The 16,610-nt window shown below is 39.6% G+C and overlaps 1 protein-coding gene across 1 annotated transcript in view; it reads right to left on the reverse strand.

Annotated features, from left to right (window-relative positions):
* Window positions 1-126: 126 nt before the first annotated feature.
* Window positions 127-16,610, reverse strand: part of atp6v1e1b (ATPase H+ transporting V1 subunit E1b) — an 18,710-nt gene continuing 2,226 nt past the window's right edge. The window contains exons 3-10 of the mRNA XM_083757754.1: window positions 16,593-16,610; window positions 13,089-13,198; window positions 11,928-11,994; window positions 10,954-11,043; window positions 8,936-9,004; window positions 7,595-7,689; window positions 5,821-5,908; window positions 127-1,022 (exon numbers count right to left, since the gene is read on the reverse strand). The exon at window positions 16,593-16,610 is cut by the window's right edge and continues 48 nt beyond it. Coding sequence (XP_083613880.1) covers window positions 960-1,022; window positions 5,821-5,908; window positions 7,595-7,689; window positions 8,936-9,004; window positions 10,954-11,043; window positions 11,928-11,994; window positions 13,089-13,198; window positions 16,593-16,610 — 600 coding nt within the window. The 3' untranslated portion in view covers window positions 127-959. The remainder of the gene's footprint in view (window positions 1,023-5,820; window positions 5,909-7,594; window positions 7,690-8,935; window positions 9,005-10,953; window positions 11,044-11,927; window positions 11,995-13,088; window positions 13,199-16,592) is intronic.

Raw genomic sequence — 16,610 nt, forward strand, 5'->3', positions numbered from 1 at the left:
AAGCATGAATGACCACTGTTGCCAAACAAATGAAGGCACTATAAGTTGCACATATCCTCGTGCAACCTCCACAGCAGTGAACAATGCGGAAGGCAAAAAAAAATAAGGAAAAATAAATGAACTGTGAAATGAGCAGTTTATACTTTATTATGTTACTGTATAACATCTTCACAACACGTTCTCAGAGAGGGACGTTCAAAAAAAAAAGAACAAACTGAAGAACCGTACACATAATCTAATTTTGCATTTGGAACCCTTTATACACACATACTGAAACACACCCCTTTGGAATGATAACATTACACACGCTTCTTGACATTAGAAGAATAATAAAAATAATAATAATAATACAATAGATGTAACATCAATAAATTATGTTGATTATCAGTATGGTCTGCAGTCATAAATAATACTTCATTTCTGTGTGATTTGTTGGAGCATATACAGTCGCTAGTAATGAAGACAGCGCTGCATGCGTGTTCTCATGTGTAGCGCAGAGGTTGATGAAAAGAAATTAAAAATAAAAATGCATTAGATAAGTGACTCTTATTTGTCAAGACTAATGTAATCACAGCCTAAAAATAATCAAACATCCTGGAAATGTTCCCGACCAAACAGTGTAAACTGAAACCCTTATATGGGAGCAGCACCCGAGTCAACCAGAAAGTTTACAACTGTGCAAAAAAATACCTCCTATTAATTGCATTTGTGTACAATTCAGTTGCAACAATCATCCTGTCCCCCTTTGTACTGCACACACACACAGCAACATACAGCACAATACCACACAAAAAACGACAACGTCTCGTCTCTTCGGTTTGTTTTTTAAAGATGGAAGAAGTGCACTGGAATTTCCGTTTCACAGACAAAGAATGGGATCTTTCACGAGGGACGACAAAATCATTAAAAAAAAAAAAAAAAAACTTCAAAGGAGGACACATTTTCCCTACGACGAGGCCTCAGTCCATGAACTTGCGGTTCTGATTGGCACCGAACAGCGCCACTCGGATCTCAGGCATCATCTGAGTACAGAAGTTAATGAAGGGAATTAGAGACATGAGCCTTTTATTAGCATCACATTGTCTTAACCCGTTCTGACCCGAGATCAGATTCATACGAGGTTTCCACTGGACACACACTGGTCTGATTAACAACATTCTAACCCCGAGATCAGATTCTAAAAATTCATTAGTCGTTCTTCGATTTTTCTAAAATAGCAGACCTACAAGCTCGTAGCGCGCCACTCGGTGGCGCGATATGAGCTTGTAGATCTGCTATTTTTCAATAGCTAAAGCATAACATGATGCCAACACCAAAATGGGTTCCCGTTCAGAATGGGTTAAATTAAACAGCAAACATCAAACTGTCATTCACGCTGTCTGAACTACGAGCGGAGACTAACCCGTCGTCATAGAACTTGACCCATAATATCAGTATAAATTATTTTTAACCACGTTCAACCCGACAACCTTATTTTGGGTATGTATGACAGATCAACAATTTAAATTAAAAAAATCATATCGGCGAGTATGCAAGTCTATGCTAATCCGATTTGTCACATGATATGTCATATATATATATTTAGAGCTTACTGCACCCCGCTGTATACAGCCCCCTTATGGGTGAATTATAAAAAAGAGAGTCTGCGCAAGCTAAAGGTGGCTTATAACGATGCTCTCAGGATTCTCCTGAAGAAGCCTAGGGGTGGCGGTGCTAGTCAGCTCTTCTGCGACTCTGGTCTAACCACCTTCCAGGCTCTCTTAAGAAACCTCATGTTCAGCTTTAAAAGCAGACTTGATGGCTCACTTAATAATGTGATTAAGGTGTTGACTAATCCTAGGTTTAGCACTGTTAGATACCGCTCCCTGATGTGGAAACATTGGTACGAGTGCCTCTTATAGATTTTCTTATTTTTTTACAAGAGAGTTTTTAGAGTTTTATGAACCAATGTATTTATTTGTAACTGTTTTGTATGTTTTTTAATTGTTGTTTGTCTTCTACTGGCTACGGCTGTCAATAAAGTTTCATTCATTCATTCATTCATAATAGTACTATATTTTTGATTGCTTCAGTTGATGTTCAGCACTACTGTTTTATACTCTTCTTACAATGAACTTTATTATTTTACTAACTTGTAGCTATACACATTGTTTTAAGCTAGTAGGGAATCAGAATAGTTATTGGCAAGGAGAAATAATATCGGTACATCTCTAGAGATCTACCATGGGTTAAAGTATCTGTACAGCTGGGATTAACAAATCTACCATGGGTAGATTTATATGGTTAATACTAATGCTAAGCGCTAAGCTAACGAACCCCGAGCCTACACGAACACTAGTAGTCTGTTTTTTTATTTTCCCCCGCGACTTCACGGGTGGCGCATTGGGATTGTGATGAGACACGAGACAGCAGTGTGCATTCTGTTGTGACTGTATATTATTAACCCATTCTGACCGGGCACCCATTTTGGTGTTGGCATCATGTTATGCTTTAGCTATTGAAAAATAGCAGATCTACAAGCTCATATCGCGCCACCGAGTGGCGCGATACGAGCTTGTAGGTCTGCTATTTTTTGAAAAATCGAAGAACGACTGACATTTTTAGAATCTGATCTCAGGTCAGAATGGGTTAATCAGACCAGTGTGTGTCCGGCGGAAACCTCGTATGAATCTGATCTCAGGTCAGAATGGGTTAAACTGCATGGGTCTGGACTCCGGAGCGTAAACAACATGTAGGCTACAGTACAGTAGCCTCCCTGGCTCCCTCTGTGGTATCGGATTGGTGCGGGGCGTACTTGCCGATTCCGATATGACCAAATAAGGGCATATCGGAGGGCATTCCGTATTGGTATCGGTATCGGGACATGCCTAGTTAATACCATAACCCTAACCATGTCTGACCAGGCATTGTGGTCAGGCGCAGCGGAGGAGGAGGGTTGCAAACTTGGCTATAGTGCATTTTTGGGCACCGACATTCTTACCAGAGCTGTTGATAATCACAACAAAACTGTCCCACATTTTTCCTCCGAGGTGGAAAGCCTGGTGACGCGAGGTTAGTCCCACATTGCTTGTTGCTTTGCATTTCACCTCGCTCGCTGAAGGGGGCCGCCATGATTGCATTAATATAGCCGTGTGTGTGTGTGTGTGTGTGTGTGTGTGTGTGTGTGTGTGTGTGTGTGTGTGTGTGTGCAAGCGAAAGAGAGAGCGCTCACGCTCATGTCGAGGTGCATGACGAGACCCAGCCCTCGTTGACTCTGTTCAACAGACAATATGGACTTTAGAATGTAATAATTACAAGGCACGCATGTCTATTTTTGAAACCTACTTTTAAAGTTGAAGGGTTTAATTTATAAATCTCGGATCCTCACGGTTATTTCTGCATTTCAGATGTTCCCCGAGACGAGTTCCGCAGCTTTGAAATGGAACCGAGCCGATCCCCGACGGCACGTCAATATTCTGCACCCAATGCCATTGTAATAGCAACTATGACAATACTTACAATACTTTTATCCATGATTATAGTTATCTTCTATGAGACTGATGTTCACTATGCAGGTCTATTTACAACTCAGTCACAGGAGTTGGTAACACTTTACAATAACGACCTGTTATAAAGCATTTATAAACATTTATAATCGTTTGTAGATGAGTAATAATCATGAACAATCATTGTTGACATCCGTAAATGTTTACCTAAACATGTATAACTATGTTTAAACATCATTTATATGTTATTAGTAAGGTATTAGTAAGTAGTAAACTATTCACATAGTTATAAATGTTTAGGTAAACATTTACGGATGTCAACAAACAGTCTGTCCATGATTATTACTCATCTACAAACTGCTTATAAATGTTTATAAATGCTTTATAACAGGTCGTTATTGTAAAGTGTTACCCAGGAGTTTTATTCTATACTGAAGTTAAAGGTCAACACCATTAGCTGTGTATAGTTGGGGAGGGGGTCTCCGAGTATTGATCTGAATTTTATTAACTTTGTGTCAATTATAAAGTGTTAGAAATAACTTGTATTATTATTATTATTATGGCCAAAATAGGGAGGCTAGGTTGGTTATGCATTTCTATCAGTATCATTCATATCACATATGTGTAGTGTGTACTACACTATAGATTAAAGTACATAGTTGTTTCTTATAGATTAAGGTTTTTATGCTATGCTTTAGCTATTGAAAAATAGCAGATCTACAAGCTCATACGAGCTTGTAGGTCTGCGATTTTTGAAGAATCGTGAAAATGAGGCACAAATCTTCAGAGCGAACATTTTATTTCAGGCCTAAATGGGTTAAATACGATGCTTTGTATGGTCCCCGTTAATATTTGAAAAAGATGCATCAATATCAGTCCTCGTGATGGATTGAAGTCAGGCTATTTTCACTCTGATGGTGGATATTTGTGCAGATTACATAATCTTTCCTCTAATAGTTTAATAGTTTCTAATAGTTTCTATTTTCACTCCGATGGTGGATATTTGTGCAGATTACATAATCTTTCCTCTAATAGTTTATGTTGCTCTGAAGACATGCTGAATGTTGACCTTTTCCCCAAATTCAATTTTCCCGTTAATAAGTATTAACAAGCTTGTGACTAAATAATAACGACATTGAACTACAGTTAAAGGACAACTTTAGTTTTTTTCAACTAAGGTTCATGTTTTAGGTTGTTATTAGAGAAACTAAAAGGTGAGTGTTAATTTTCTTTCATTTGCTGCTTTCTTTCGTTTTAGGGATTTTAGCAGTTTTTGACAGGGGGGCGGGGGCATTCGAGCATGGGGCTAAATATGTATTTTTTTACAAAATATTATGGCGATTTATTTTTTTATTATTTACTATAGTCCTAATAAACCCCAAGAAATTACATCTGGCCACAAAAGATCACAGGATCTACTGAATGTGACAAACTGACATATTGAGCCTATACACACAGTATAAGCCTTCCCCCAGTAGGCTACCTTCACATTCAGTAGATCCTGTGATCTTCCGTGGCCAGATGTAATTTCCTGGGGTTTATTAAGACTATAGTAAATAATACAAAAATAAATCACCATCAAATTTGGTAAAAAAAATACATATTTAGCCCATAGAGTTATATATCTATAGAGAAGACACCCGAGTTCTCCTCCTATCCACTTGCATTAAGTTGCTCAAAAGCGCATGAGGCGGATTCACTCCTCCTTCCTGGTAGGAACAGAGTGCATTCTGGGACGGATTGCAATGGTGAGTGGGCCCAAACACATGAACGCGCTGCCGTTGAACGCGCACGAGCGTCGTCCGTCGTGAACGTGTACAATGATAGTCAACGGACAGCGCGTTCATGTGTTTGGGGCCAGGCTGCAATACCTTCATTCGGCCACTATGTCCATTTCGCCTCAAGATTTCCTCTGGGTGCCTTCTCTATTCATATATATACTCTAAGATTTAGCCCCATGCTCGAATTCCCCCCGCCCCCCTGTCAAAAACTGCTAAAATCCCCAAAACAAAAGAAAGCAGCAAATGAAAGAAAATTAACACTCACCTTTTAGTTTCTCTAACAACAACCTAAAACATGAACCTTGGTTGAAAACAACTAAAGCTGTCCTTTAACCCATTCTGACCTGAGATCAGATTCTATAAATGTCTTCTACATCCTGACAGTTTTCTGATAAAGCTATGATTCTGTGTCAGTCGTTCTTCAAATTTTCAAAAATAGCAGACCTACCCTTGTAGATCTGCTATTTTTAAATAGCTAAAGCATAACATGATGCTGACACCAAAATGGGTGCCCCGTCAGAATGGGTTAAGCACACCCAGTCCTCCTGTGTTACCTGCTGAGCCATGAGGTCCAGTCTGCTCTCCAGGGTGTTGGACACCTTGATCTTTCCATCGCCGTTGTAGATCTCAATGCCTCCGGAACTGAACACACAAACACACAGAACCACCACGTCAGTCAGTCAGTCAGTCGCATCCGCTGGAGAATTGACTTTAACCCATTCTGACCCGAGATCAGATTCTAAAAAAATGTCTTCTGCATTCCTGACAGTTTTCTGAAAAAGCTATGTTTCTCTGTCAGTGGTTCTTCGATTTTTCAAAAGTAGCAGACCTACAAGCTCGTAGCGCGCCACTCGGTGGCGCGCTATGAGCTTGTAGATCTGCTACTTTTCAATAGCTATAAAGCATAACATAATGCTAACACCAAAAGGGGTTCCCGCCCCAAAATGGGTTAACCCAGTGGTGCTAAAAACCTTTTTAATATCAAGCAGGACATCATTTTGACCAAAAAACACCTACAGTATACTCAACCCTTCACGGCAGGGGTTTTCAACCGGTGGTCCGCGGCCCCCTGGTGGTCCGCGGAGGTACTGCTGGTGGTTCCGCAGCCAGGCATTCAGAAAAGTTGTATTTTTGCCTTTTTACCTTTCTAATATATATATATAAAACTTATTTGCACTCTTTTTACTTGTTTGTGAATAATAATAATAATAATAACTTAAGTCGAATCTAACATTTAAAAAAGTCAAGTGCTCAACAAGTCAAATAAAACAATTAAAAAACAACTCACGATGTAAACATCCGGCTGTTGCTAGCACGCACAGAATTCGTCATCCTGCTCTTCCACCCAACGCATGTTGTGCTTACTGCCCAAGGCAAGCACGGTAAGACGTTGCCATAAGTTATTCATCCAATTCATAATAACACGTTTGGGAAAGTCAAATCTATTTTTGGTGCGTGACACCGTCGTACGATGATGTATACATTATATACATTAGTACACAATGAACAGTTCCCTCTGTTTGTTAGAAAGGTACTGTATAAGGCCTATAGTAAAATGTAGTGCAGGTTGTAGGTCGGTTAAAATAAAGAGATTATTAAAATAGAATAAGTATAAATAAATATATATTCTGTTTCTTAGATACTCCACTGTTACGCTAAATGCGTAAATTGTAAATTGTAACCTCACGAACACTATGGCTAATCTTATTACCTCACAGATATTATGCTTAAACTAGGGATGCACCGATCCGATACTCGTATCGGAGATCGGCGCCGATCCAGGCTAAAATTCTAGATCGGGTATCGGTGGCAAATGGGCCGATCCATTATCCGATCCGATCTGATCCGATAATTATGTGTAATTACAGTATGAAAACAACTCTACCTCCTCTGACACAGCAGTGTAGTATTGACAGTATAACATGTGGAATGCAGCCAGGCTAGCCTGCGCACACATTAACCTGGTCTAATTGTTGCACAGTTATTTAATAAATAATTCAGTGCATTTATATCTGTGTCTGTTACATTTTGTTTTACAAAGTTGGGAAAGTAATGTTTAAGTCAAGCCTTGATGTTGCCTTACACAAAATAATGATTCCAGACTCCACAGTGTCCACAGTGAGGCATACAGCTTAATAGGTTATTACGTTTCTTTGTGGGGGGTATCGGATCGGTACTCTGTATCGGCAGATACTGGACCCCCATGTATCGAAATCGGTATCGAATGCCAAAAAGCCGGATCGGTGCATCCCTAGCTTAAACCCAAAGTCAAAACCACGTGGACCTGTGGGTGAAACACCGGAGTCTCCCTCATGAGATGGTTCTTACATGTCTGGGGAGAGGTGGTTGTCCTGGTCGATGCGCACCTCCAGGTTGTTCTTCACAGAGGCCTTGTAGATGGGAATGTTCTTCTGAATGGACGCCTGATCCCAGAGCAGATGTTATAATGTTATGCAGAGGTTATAATGTTCTTCTGAATGCACGCCTGATCCCAGAGCAGATGTTATAATGTTATGCAGAGGTTATAATGTTCTTCTGAATGCACGCCTGATCCCAGAGCAGATGTTATAATGTTATGCAGAGGTTATAATGTTCTTCTGAATGCACGCCTGATCCCAGAGCAGATGTTATAATGTTATGCAGATGTTATAATGTTCTTCTGAATGGACGCCTGATCCCAGAGCAGATGTTATAATGTTATGCAGATGTTATAATGTTCTTCTGAATGGACGCCTGATCCCAGAGCAGATGTTATAATGTTATGCAGAGGTTATAATGTTCTTCTGAATGCACGCCTGATCCCAGAGCAGATGTTATAATGTTATGCAGATGTTATAATGTTCTTCTGAATGGACGCCTGATCCCAGAGCAGATGTTATAATGTTATGCAGATGTTATAATGTTCTTCTGAATGCACGCCTGATCCCAGAGCAGAGATTTATGTTGCATCAGATATGCACTACTTTGTACCAGTGTTAATTTTAGTCATATTCTTTTGAATAAATGTCCCTCCCCAAACCTCACAACACGTCTGTGAGGTGTTGTGAGGATTGTAGCTCAGCTATTTGCAGAGCATGACCCCAATGCACAGCCACAGATAAAATGTAGGTGTGATATTATCAGCACACAACACCAAGTACAAATTCGCTTGAAGAAACTGTAAATAATCTCCCCGGCGTTTGCACAGACCCCAACGTTAATTTACGCAGGGCGTTTAATATCGTTTATTTACACAGGGCGTTTAATATCGATTATTTACACAGGGCGTTTAATATCGATTATTTACACAGGGCGTTTAAAACTCTTTCAGCGCCACCTGGTGGTCACCAGTTTAGGCTCTGAGTGCCAATTCTCCCATTATAAAGAAAGAAAGAATTTGCAATTCTATTATGCATGTAATGTGCATGTCATCACCTGTATTCACCAGATTAGAGGAATTTTCAAAATATGGTTAAAAAAAAAAAAAAAAAAAAAGAATTCCCAAGGGAGAGACGTCTTGTCGTCCGTGGCACTTAAAGAGTTTATGCTAAATGGTGTCAGACCCCCAGTAGCTACTATTTGGGGAAAATACGTCGTCGTCGACAAACATTTAAGCTTTATATTATATAGAACATATATATATATATATATTATACAACACAAAGGAAGTAGTAGGAAGTGCTCAATTACCTGTACCATCTGCACATCCTGTTTACGACAGCGAATGGTCACTTTGGACTCCAGAAGCTGATAGAATCCCTGATATGAAACACAGATAGAAAGTTAAATAGACAGATAGATAGCCAGATAGATAGACAGGACTCCAGAAGCTGATAGAATCCCTGATATGAAACACAGATATATAGGAGTGAACAGAAGCTGATAGAATCCCTGATATGAAACACAGATCGATAGGAGTGCAACAGTTAATTGCATTAATGGGCTTAATAGATTAAAAAACTTAAATCGATAATCACTTTTCATTTGAAACATAATTGATTTGGGGGTGTTGATTCTGCTACCTTTCCCCCCCATTGTTTTTAAATAGTGAAAATATATGATATGACACATTGTGATCTTATATATAAATATATGATATGAAACATTGTGATCTTATATAAATATATGATTTGACACATTGTGATCTTATATAAATATATGATATGACACATTGTGATCTATATATACATATATGATATGACACATTGTGATCTTATATAAATATATGATATGACACATTGTGATCTATATATAAATATATGATATGACACATTGTGATCTATATATAAATATATGATATGACACATTGTAATCTTATATAAATATATATGACACATTGTGATCTTATATATAAATATATGATATGAAACATTGTGATCTATATATAAATATATGATATGACACATTGTGATCTTATATATAAATATATGATATGAAACATTGTGATCTATATATAAATATATGATATGACACATTGTGATCTTATATATAAATATATATGACACATTGTGATCTTATATAAATATATGATATGAAACATTGTGATCTATATATAAATATATGATATGACACATTGTAATCTTATATACAAATATATTATGACACATTGTGATCTTATATAAATATATGATATGAAACATTGTGATCTATATATAAATATATGATATGACACATTGTGATCTTATATATAAATATATATGACACATTGTGATCTTATATATAAATATATGATATGAAACATTGTGATCTATATATAAATATATGATATGACACATTGTGATCTTATATAAATATATGATATGACACATTGTAATCTTATATAAATATATGATATGAAACATTGTAATCTTATATAAATATATGATATGACACATTGTAATCTTATATAAATATATATGACACATTGTGATCTTATATAAATATATGATATGACACATTGTGATCTATATATAAATATATGATATGAAACATTGTAATCTTATATAAATATATGATATGACACATTGTAATCTTATATAAATATATATGACACATTGTGATCTTATATAAATATATGATATGACACATTGTGATCTTATATAAATATATGATATGAAACATTGTGATCTATATATAAATATATGATATGACACATTGTAATCTTATATATAAATATATATGACACATTGTGATCTTATATATAAATATATGATATGAAACATTGTGATCTATATATAAATATATGATATGACACATTGTGATCTTATATAAATATATGATATGACACATTGTAATCTTATATAAATATATGATATGAAACATTGTAATCTTATATAAATATATGATATGACACATTGTAATCTTATATAAATATATATGACACATTGTGATCTTATATAAATATATGATATGACACATTGTGATCTATATATAAATATGATATGACACATTGTGATCTATATATAAATATATGATATGAAACATTGTGATCTTATATATAAATATATGATATGATGCCATGCAAGGCACCAACTAGCACATCGGGAGCAATTAGGGGTTCAGTGTCTTGCTCAAGGACACTTCGACAGTAACTCTGGGGGAGCCCAGGTTCGAACTGGCAACCTTACGGTTACCATCCAGGCACTCTACCCCTGAGCCACCGCCGCCCCATATGGAAATATGGAAATATCCACTGAACACCTGAGATGTTGTAAATGGAGACCACAGACCTGTAAGAGCAGACCGTCCATCAGATCGGAGTACCTCGCGGGGTCCTTAGCGACATTAGAAAGCCGCTGCCGCGCTTCGTTCAACAGGTCCTGACAGGGCAAAACAAATCCATACAGATTAGAGCAGCATCAGGCCTGAAAATCATGAAAAACAAATCTGAAAAACCTCATGTTTCTGAATCAGTGGTTCTCAATATTTCATGTCAAGGACTGCAAAAATTCTATGCAATCGGCCGCCGACCCCCCATCTGAAAATATGTTTGTTCCAGAAGCAAAGATTTGATTTAACAACGTCCGCTCTGAAAGAATATATATTCAAAGATTTGCGCCACGTTCTCACGATTTTCCAAAAATAGCAGATCTACAATGAGCTTGTAGATCTGCTATTTTTTCCAACAGCCAAAGCATAACATAATGCTTAAAACACCAAAAGGGGATCCCAAACTTCCCATCCAGAATGGGTTAAGCAGCACAGCTTGTACATGTATGTATAGAGCAGTGTTTCTCAAAGGGGGGGGGGGGGGTCCAGAGACCCCAGGCAAGGGTTCAAAGGGGTCCCCAGTGACATTTGAAAGTCGGTTTAACCACGTTAACCCTGCCTACAGTACATACAGTGCATTGGCTATTGGAAATTGGCCGATCTATAAGCTTGCGACGTGTTGCTATTTTCAAACATCAACCACACAGATCTTGTATGGGGGTCCCTGGCACCAACTGTTTTCAGATAGGGGTCCTGTTTTCAGATAGGGGTCCCTGGCACCAACTGTTTTCAGATAGGGGTCCTGTTTTCAGATAGGGGTCCTGTTTTCAGATAGGGGTCCTGTTTTCAGATAGGGGTCCTGTTTTCAGATAGGGGTCCCTGGCACCAACTGTTTTCAGATAGGGGTCCTAAGGCGGCCAAATACATATTAATTTGGGAATGAAGATGTTTGAGAACGGACACAGATTGGTAAAAATAAGGTAAAACAACTTACAGAAATCATGTCATCTCGAGCCTTCAGGACCTTCAAGCGAGCCTGGTTCATCAGGTTAGACATCTGACTGAGTGGACACAGTGTTAAGAGTGAGACATCTGACTGAGTGGACACAGTGTTAAGAGTGAGACATATGACTGAGTGGACACAGTGTTAAGAGTGAGACATCTGACTGAGTGGACACAGCGTTAGGAGTGAGACATCTGACTGAGTGGACACAGTGTTAAGAGTGAGACATCTGACTGAGTGGACACAGTGTTAAGAGTGAGACATCTGACTGAGTGGACACAGTGTTAAGAGTGACTGAGGGGACACAGTGTTAAGAGTGAGAGATCTGACTGAGTGGACACAGCGTTAAGAGTGAGACATCTGACTGAGTGGACACAGTGTTAGGAGTGAGACATCTGACTGAGTGGACACAGTGTGAAGAGTGACTGAGTGGACACAGTGTGAAGAGTGACTGAGTGGACACAGTGTTAAGAGTGAGACATCTGACTGAGTGGACATAGTGTTAGGAGTGAGACATCTGACTGAGTGGACACAGCGTTAAGAGTGAGACATCTGACTGAGTGGACACAGTGTGAAGAGTGACTGAGTGGACACAGTGTGAAGAGTGACTGAGTGGACACAGTGTTAAGAGTGAGACATCTGACTGAGTGGACACAGTGTGAAGAGTGACTGAGTGGACACAGTGTGAAGAGTGACTGAGTGGACACAGTGTTAAGAGTGAGACATCTGACTGAGTGGACACAGTGTGAAGAGTGACTGAGTGGACACAGTGTGAAGAGTGACTGAGTGGACACAGTGTGAAGAGTGACTGAGTGGACACAGTGTGAAGAGTGACTGAGTGGACACAGTGTTAAGAGTGAGACATCTGACTGAGTGGACAGTTTTCCGAAAAACGCGGCCGGTGTGCAACCACCTTAAGAGTAGTAAAGATAGCTGATAGCTTTAGCTATTTTCTCTATTTTTAACAGAGATAATAGAGATTATTTAAAGTGCTTCTGTGGGGTTTATATATATTTAACCAATAGAGCTTGTGACTAAATTATAACTAGATTCAATCCATTTGGAACACAGGTTGTTGTGGAGCATGAAGAAGGATAAGGGTGACCAGACATGTGGAGCATGAAGGAAGGATAAGGGTGAACACCGACTCACATTTTCTTCTGCTGTTCGATCTGCTTCTCCTTCTTCTCATAATACTCCATGATCTTCAGTCGCTGAGTCTGAACAAGACGACCTTTCTCAATGTTGAACTCTTCTTCTGCCTGCAGGGGGAGACAAAGTCACACAAAAGATCAGCTCCAACCCTTCCCCATTTTATTACCATTTACTGTCAAGGAACCCCAGTGTGATATTGTATTACTATTTACTGTTAGCCCATTCTGAATGGGAACCCATTTTGGTTTTTCATAAATTATATTTGTACTTAGGCTGTCTGCTGTCATGAAAGTTTATAGTTAGAGAAATTCAAAGTCCAGCCGTCTGCTGTCCAGCCTCTCCCACCCCTCACTGGGGAAAAGTCTGGGAGGAAAACAGAAACGGGGCGAGTCATCTTGTTACCATTTTGAGAAGTTCTACCGCTATATACTATATACGTAGTATGCCGTGCCGGAAAAATAAGTCTGCCAACCATTACATCATTGATCACGGCATATACACAGCATAAACTTTTTCTGTGGATGGTATTGTACATGCCATACTGTATGCCACCCCATCAGAGAAATACATTTACACGAGGTGGAGAACTGGTGCTACTAGTACTGGTGCTATGTAATAATTAGCTGAATATTAGGGACATTGTTTTTTGTATCTTCACATGGACAAAAAGATACAGTAGAAGTATATGGAGTAGATTAGGGATGTCAAACTCAAATACACAGTGGGCCAAAATAAAGAAATTGGTACAAGTCGAGGGCCGGACTGTGTTTCAAAACACGGCCATTTTTGGGGAGAGGGGTAGCTGAAAGTTGACCACAAGTGATATACTTTCACTGCTGATCAATGAATAATAATAATAAAACTTTATTTATATAGCACCTTTCATGACATGAAATGCAGCTCAAAGTGCTTTACAGAGCAATGGAGAAGAAAAGAAAAGAAAAGCAAGGCATAAACATTAAAAAACAAGCAGTAATGCAATACAGTGAGGACATGAATAACAAAAAGTAAAAGATCAATTAAAAGCAAGGGTGTAGAAGTGGTTCTTGACTAGCTGTGCTTTAAAAATGTCTACAGAATGAAGAGAAGATGCTTGCGCTTGCGGGCCCTCGATACGTGACAATGAACTCGCAGTGCATTGTGGGACTTGTAGTATTATGGTGGTCCGTGCAATATACCAGAGGGCCAGTACTAAGACTAATTAAATATCATCCCGCGGGCCTGATTTGGCCCCCGGGCCTTATGAGTTTGACATATATGCAGTAGAATGTAAATACTCCTTGTTCTTCGTAGCACAAAACGTCACCACTTTTATTTATGAAAGTATTCATTACTGATTATTAATGTATTCAATTGAAGCAATAAAAAAAGAATTACCACCATTACTGGGTGGTGATAGTAAACTAGGCAACTATGAAATAAACACAAAAATAAAACCATGTTTGTTTGCATTACTATAGTGCAGTGTTTTCCAGACCAAGGACCCCCTTATCTGAGAAAGAGATGAAGCAGGGACACCCGGTACATATTGTATAAAATGTTGTTGCAGATTAGCATAGATAGCTTCATAGCTATATCTATGATCATTTGACAGCACTATCATAAGTGTATGTTGGATTCATGTTAATGTGTATTTTCCTCAAACCCTAACCTAACCATAACCGCAAGCATGGAGCAGCGCATGTTCGCCAACCATTTCTCGTCCATCCATGTTGAAATAAAAAATAGGTTTGCTTGTATTTTGGCTAAAGTTCTCCTCCAGAATAGGGATGCTAGGGTTCAAGTGGTTTATGTAAAGAAAAGGAAAAAAATATATATACAACACACACTCACACACACACCCGATCCCGACGGCCTTTACTGCATGTCACCCCCCCCCCCCCCCCCCCCCCCAACCATCTCACTCCCAAGCCTACTGTCTGTCCCTCCATAAAAAATATAAAATAAAGGCGAAAGCCACAACAACAACAAAAAACGTTGAGGTAGCACGCCAAAGGTACTGTAGTTTATAGGTGTCCCAGAGGCCCTGTTGAAGAGCCCCGCTATAGTGTGTAGTTTATAGGTGTCCCAGACGCCCTGTTGAAGAGCCCTGCTATAGTGTGTAGTTTATAGGTGTTCCAGAGGCCCTGTTGAAGAGCCCTGCTATAGTGTGTAGTTTATAGGTGTCCCAGAGGCCCTGTTGAAGAGCCCTGCTATAGTGTGTAGTTTATAGGTGTTCCAGAGGCCCTGTTGAAGAGCCCTGCTATAGTGTGTAGTTTATAGGTGTTCCAGAGGCCCTGTTGAAGAGCCCTGCTATAGTGTGTAGTTTATAGGTGTCCCAGACGCCCTGTTGAAGAGCCCTGCTATAGTGTGTAGTTTATAGGTGTCCCAGAGGCCCTGTTGAAGAGCCCTGCTATAGTGTGTAGTGTATAGGTGTCCCAGACGCCCCGTTGAAGAGCCCTGCTATAGTGTGTAGTTTATAGGTGTCCCAGACGCCCTGTTGAAGAGCCCCGCTATAGTGTGTAGTTTATAGGTGTTCCAGAGGCCCTGTTGAAGAGCCCTGCTATAGTGTGTAGTTTATAGGTGTCCCAGAGGCCCTGTTGAAGAGCCCTGCTATAGTGTGTAGTTTATAGGTGTCCCAGACGCCCCGTTGAAGAGCCCTGCTATAGTGTGTAGTTTATAGGTGTCCCAGAGGCCCTGTTGAAGAGCCCTGCTATAGTGTGTAGTTTATAGGTGTTCCAGACGCCCTGTTGAAGAGCCCTGCTATAGTGTGTAGTTTATAGGTGTCCCAGAGGCCCTGTTGAAGAGCCCTGCTATAGTGTGTAGTTTATAGGTGTCCCAGAGGCCCTGTTGAAGAGCCCTGCTATAGTGTGTAGTTTATAGGTGTCCCAGAGGCCCTGTTGAAGAGCCCTGCTATAGTGTGTAGTTTATAGGTGTCCCAGAGGCCCTGTTGAAGAGCCCTGCTATAGTGTGTAGTTTATAGGTGTCCCAGAGGCCCTGTTGAAGAGCCCTGCTATAGTGTGTAGTTTATAGGTGTCCCAGAGGCCCTGTTGAAGAGCCCTGCTATAGTGTGTAGTTTATAGGTGTCCCAGAGGCCCTGTTGAAGAGCCCTGCTATAGTGTGTAGTTTATAGGTGTCCCAGAGGCCCTGTTGAAGAGCCCTGCTATAGTGTAGTTTATAGGTGTCCCAGAGGCCCTGTTGAAGAGCCCTGCTATAGTGTGTAGTTTATAGGTGTCCCAGAGGCCCTGTTGAAGAGCCCTGCTATAGTGTGTAGTTTATAGGTGTTCCAGAGGCCCTGTTGAAGAGCCCTGCTATAGTGTGTAGTTTATAGGTGTCCCAGAGGCCCTGTTGAAGAGCCCTGCTATAGTGTGTAGTTTATAGGTGTCCCAGAGGCCCTGTTGAAGAGCCCTGCTATAGTGTGTAGTTTATAGGTGTCCCAGACGCCCTGTTGAAGAGCCCTGCTATAGTGTGGTATCACGCCAAAGGTAAAAATGCATAGCGCAGTATTTATAGAATTTATACCTTGGCATCGATCTCCTC

This window comes from Protomyctophum parallelum (genome assembly GCF_964188405.1).
Source record: "Protomyctophum parallelum genome assembly, chromosome: 22".
In the NCBI taxonomy this organism is placed as follows: domain Eukaryota; kingdom Metazoa; phylum Chordata; class Actinopteri; order Myctophiformes; family Myctophidae; genus Protomyctophum; species Protomyctophum parallelum.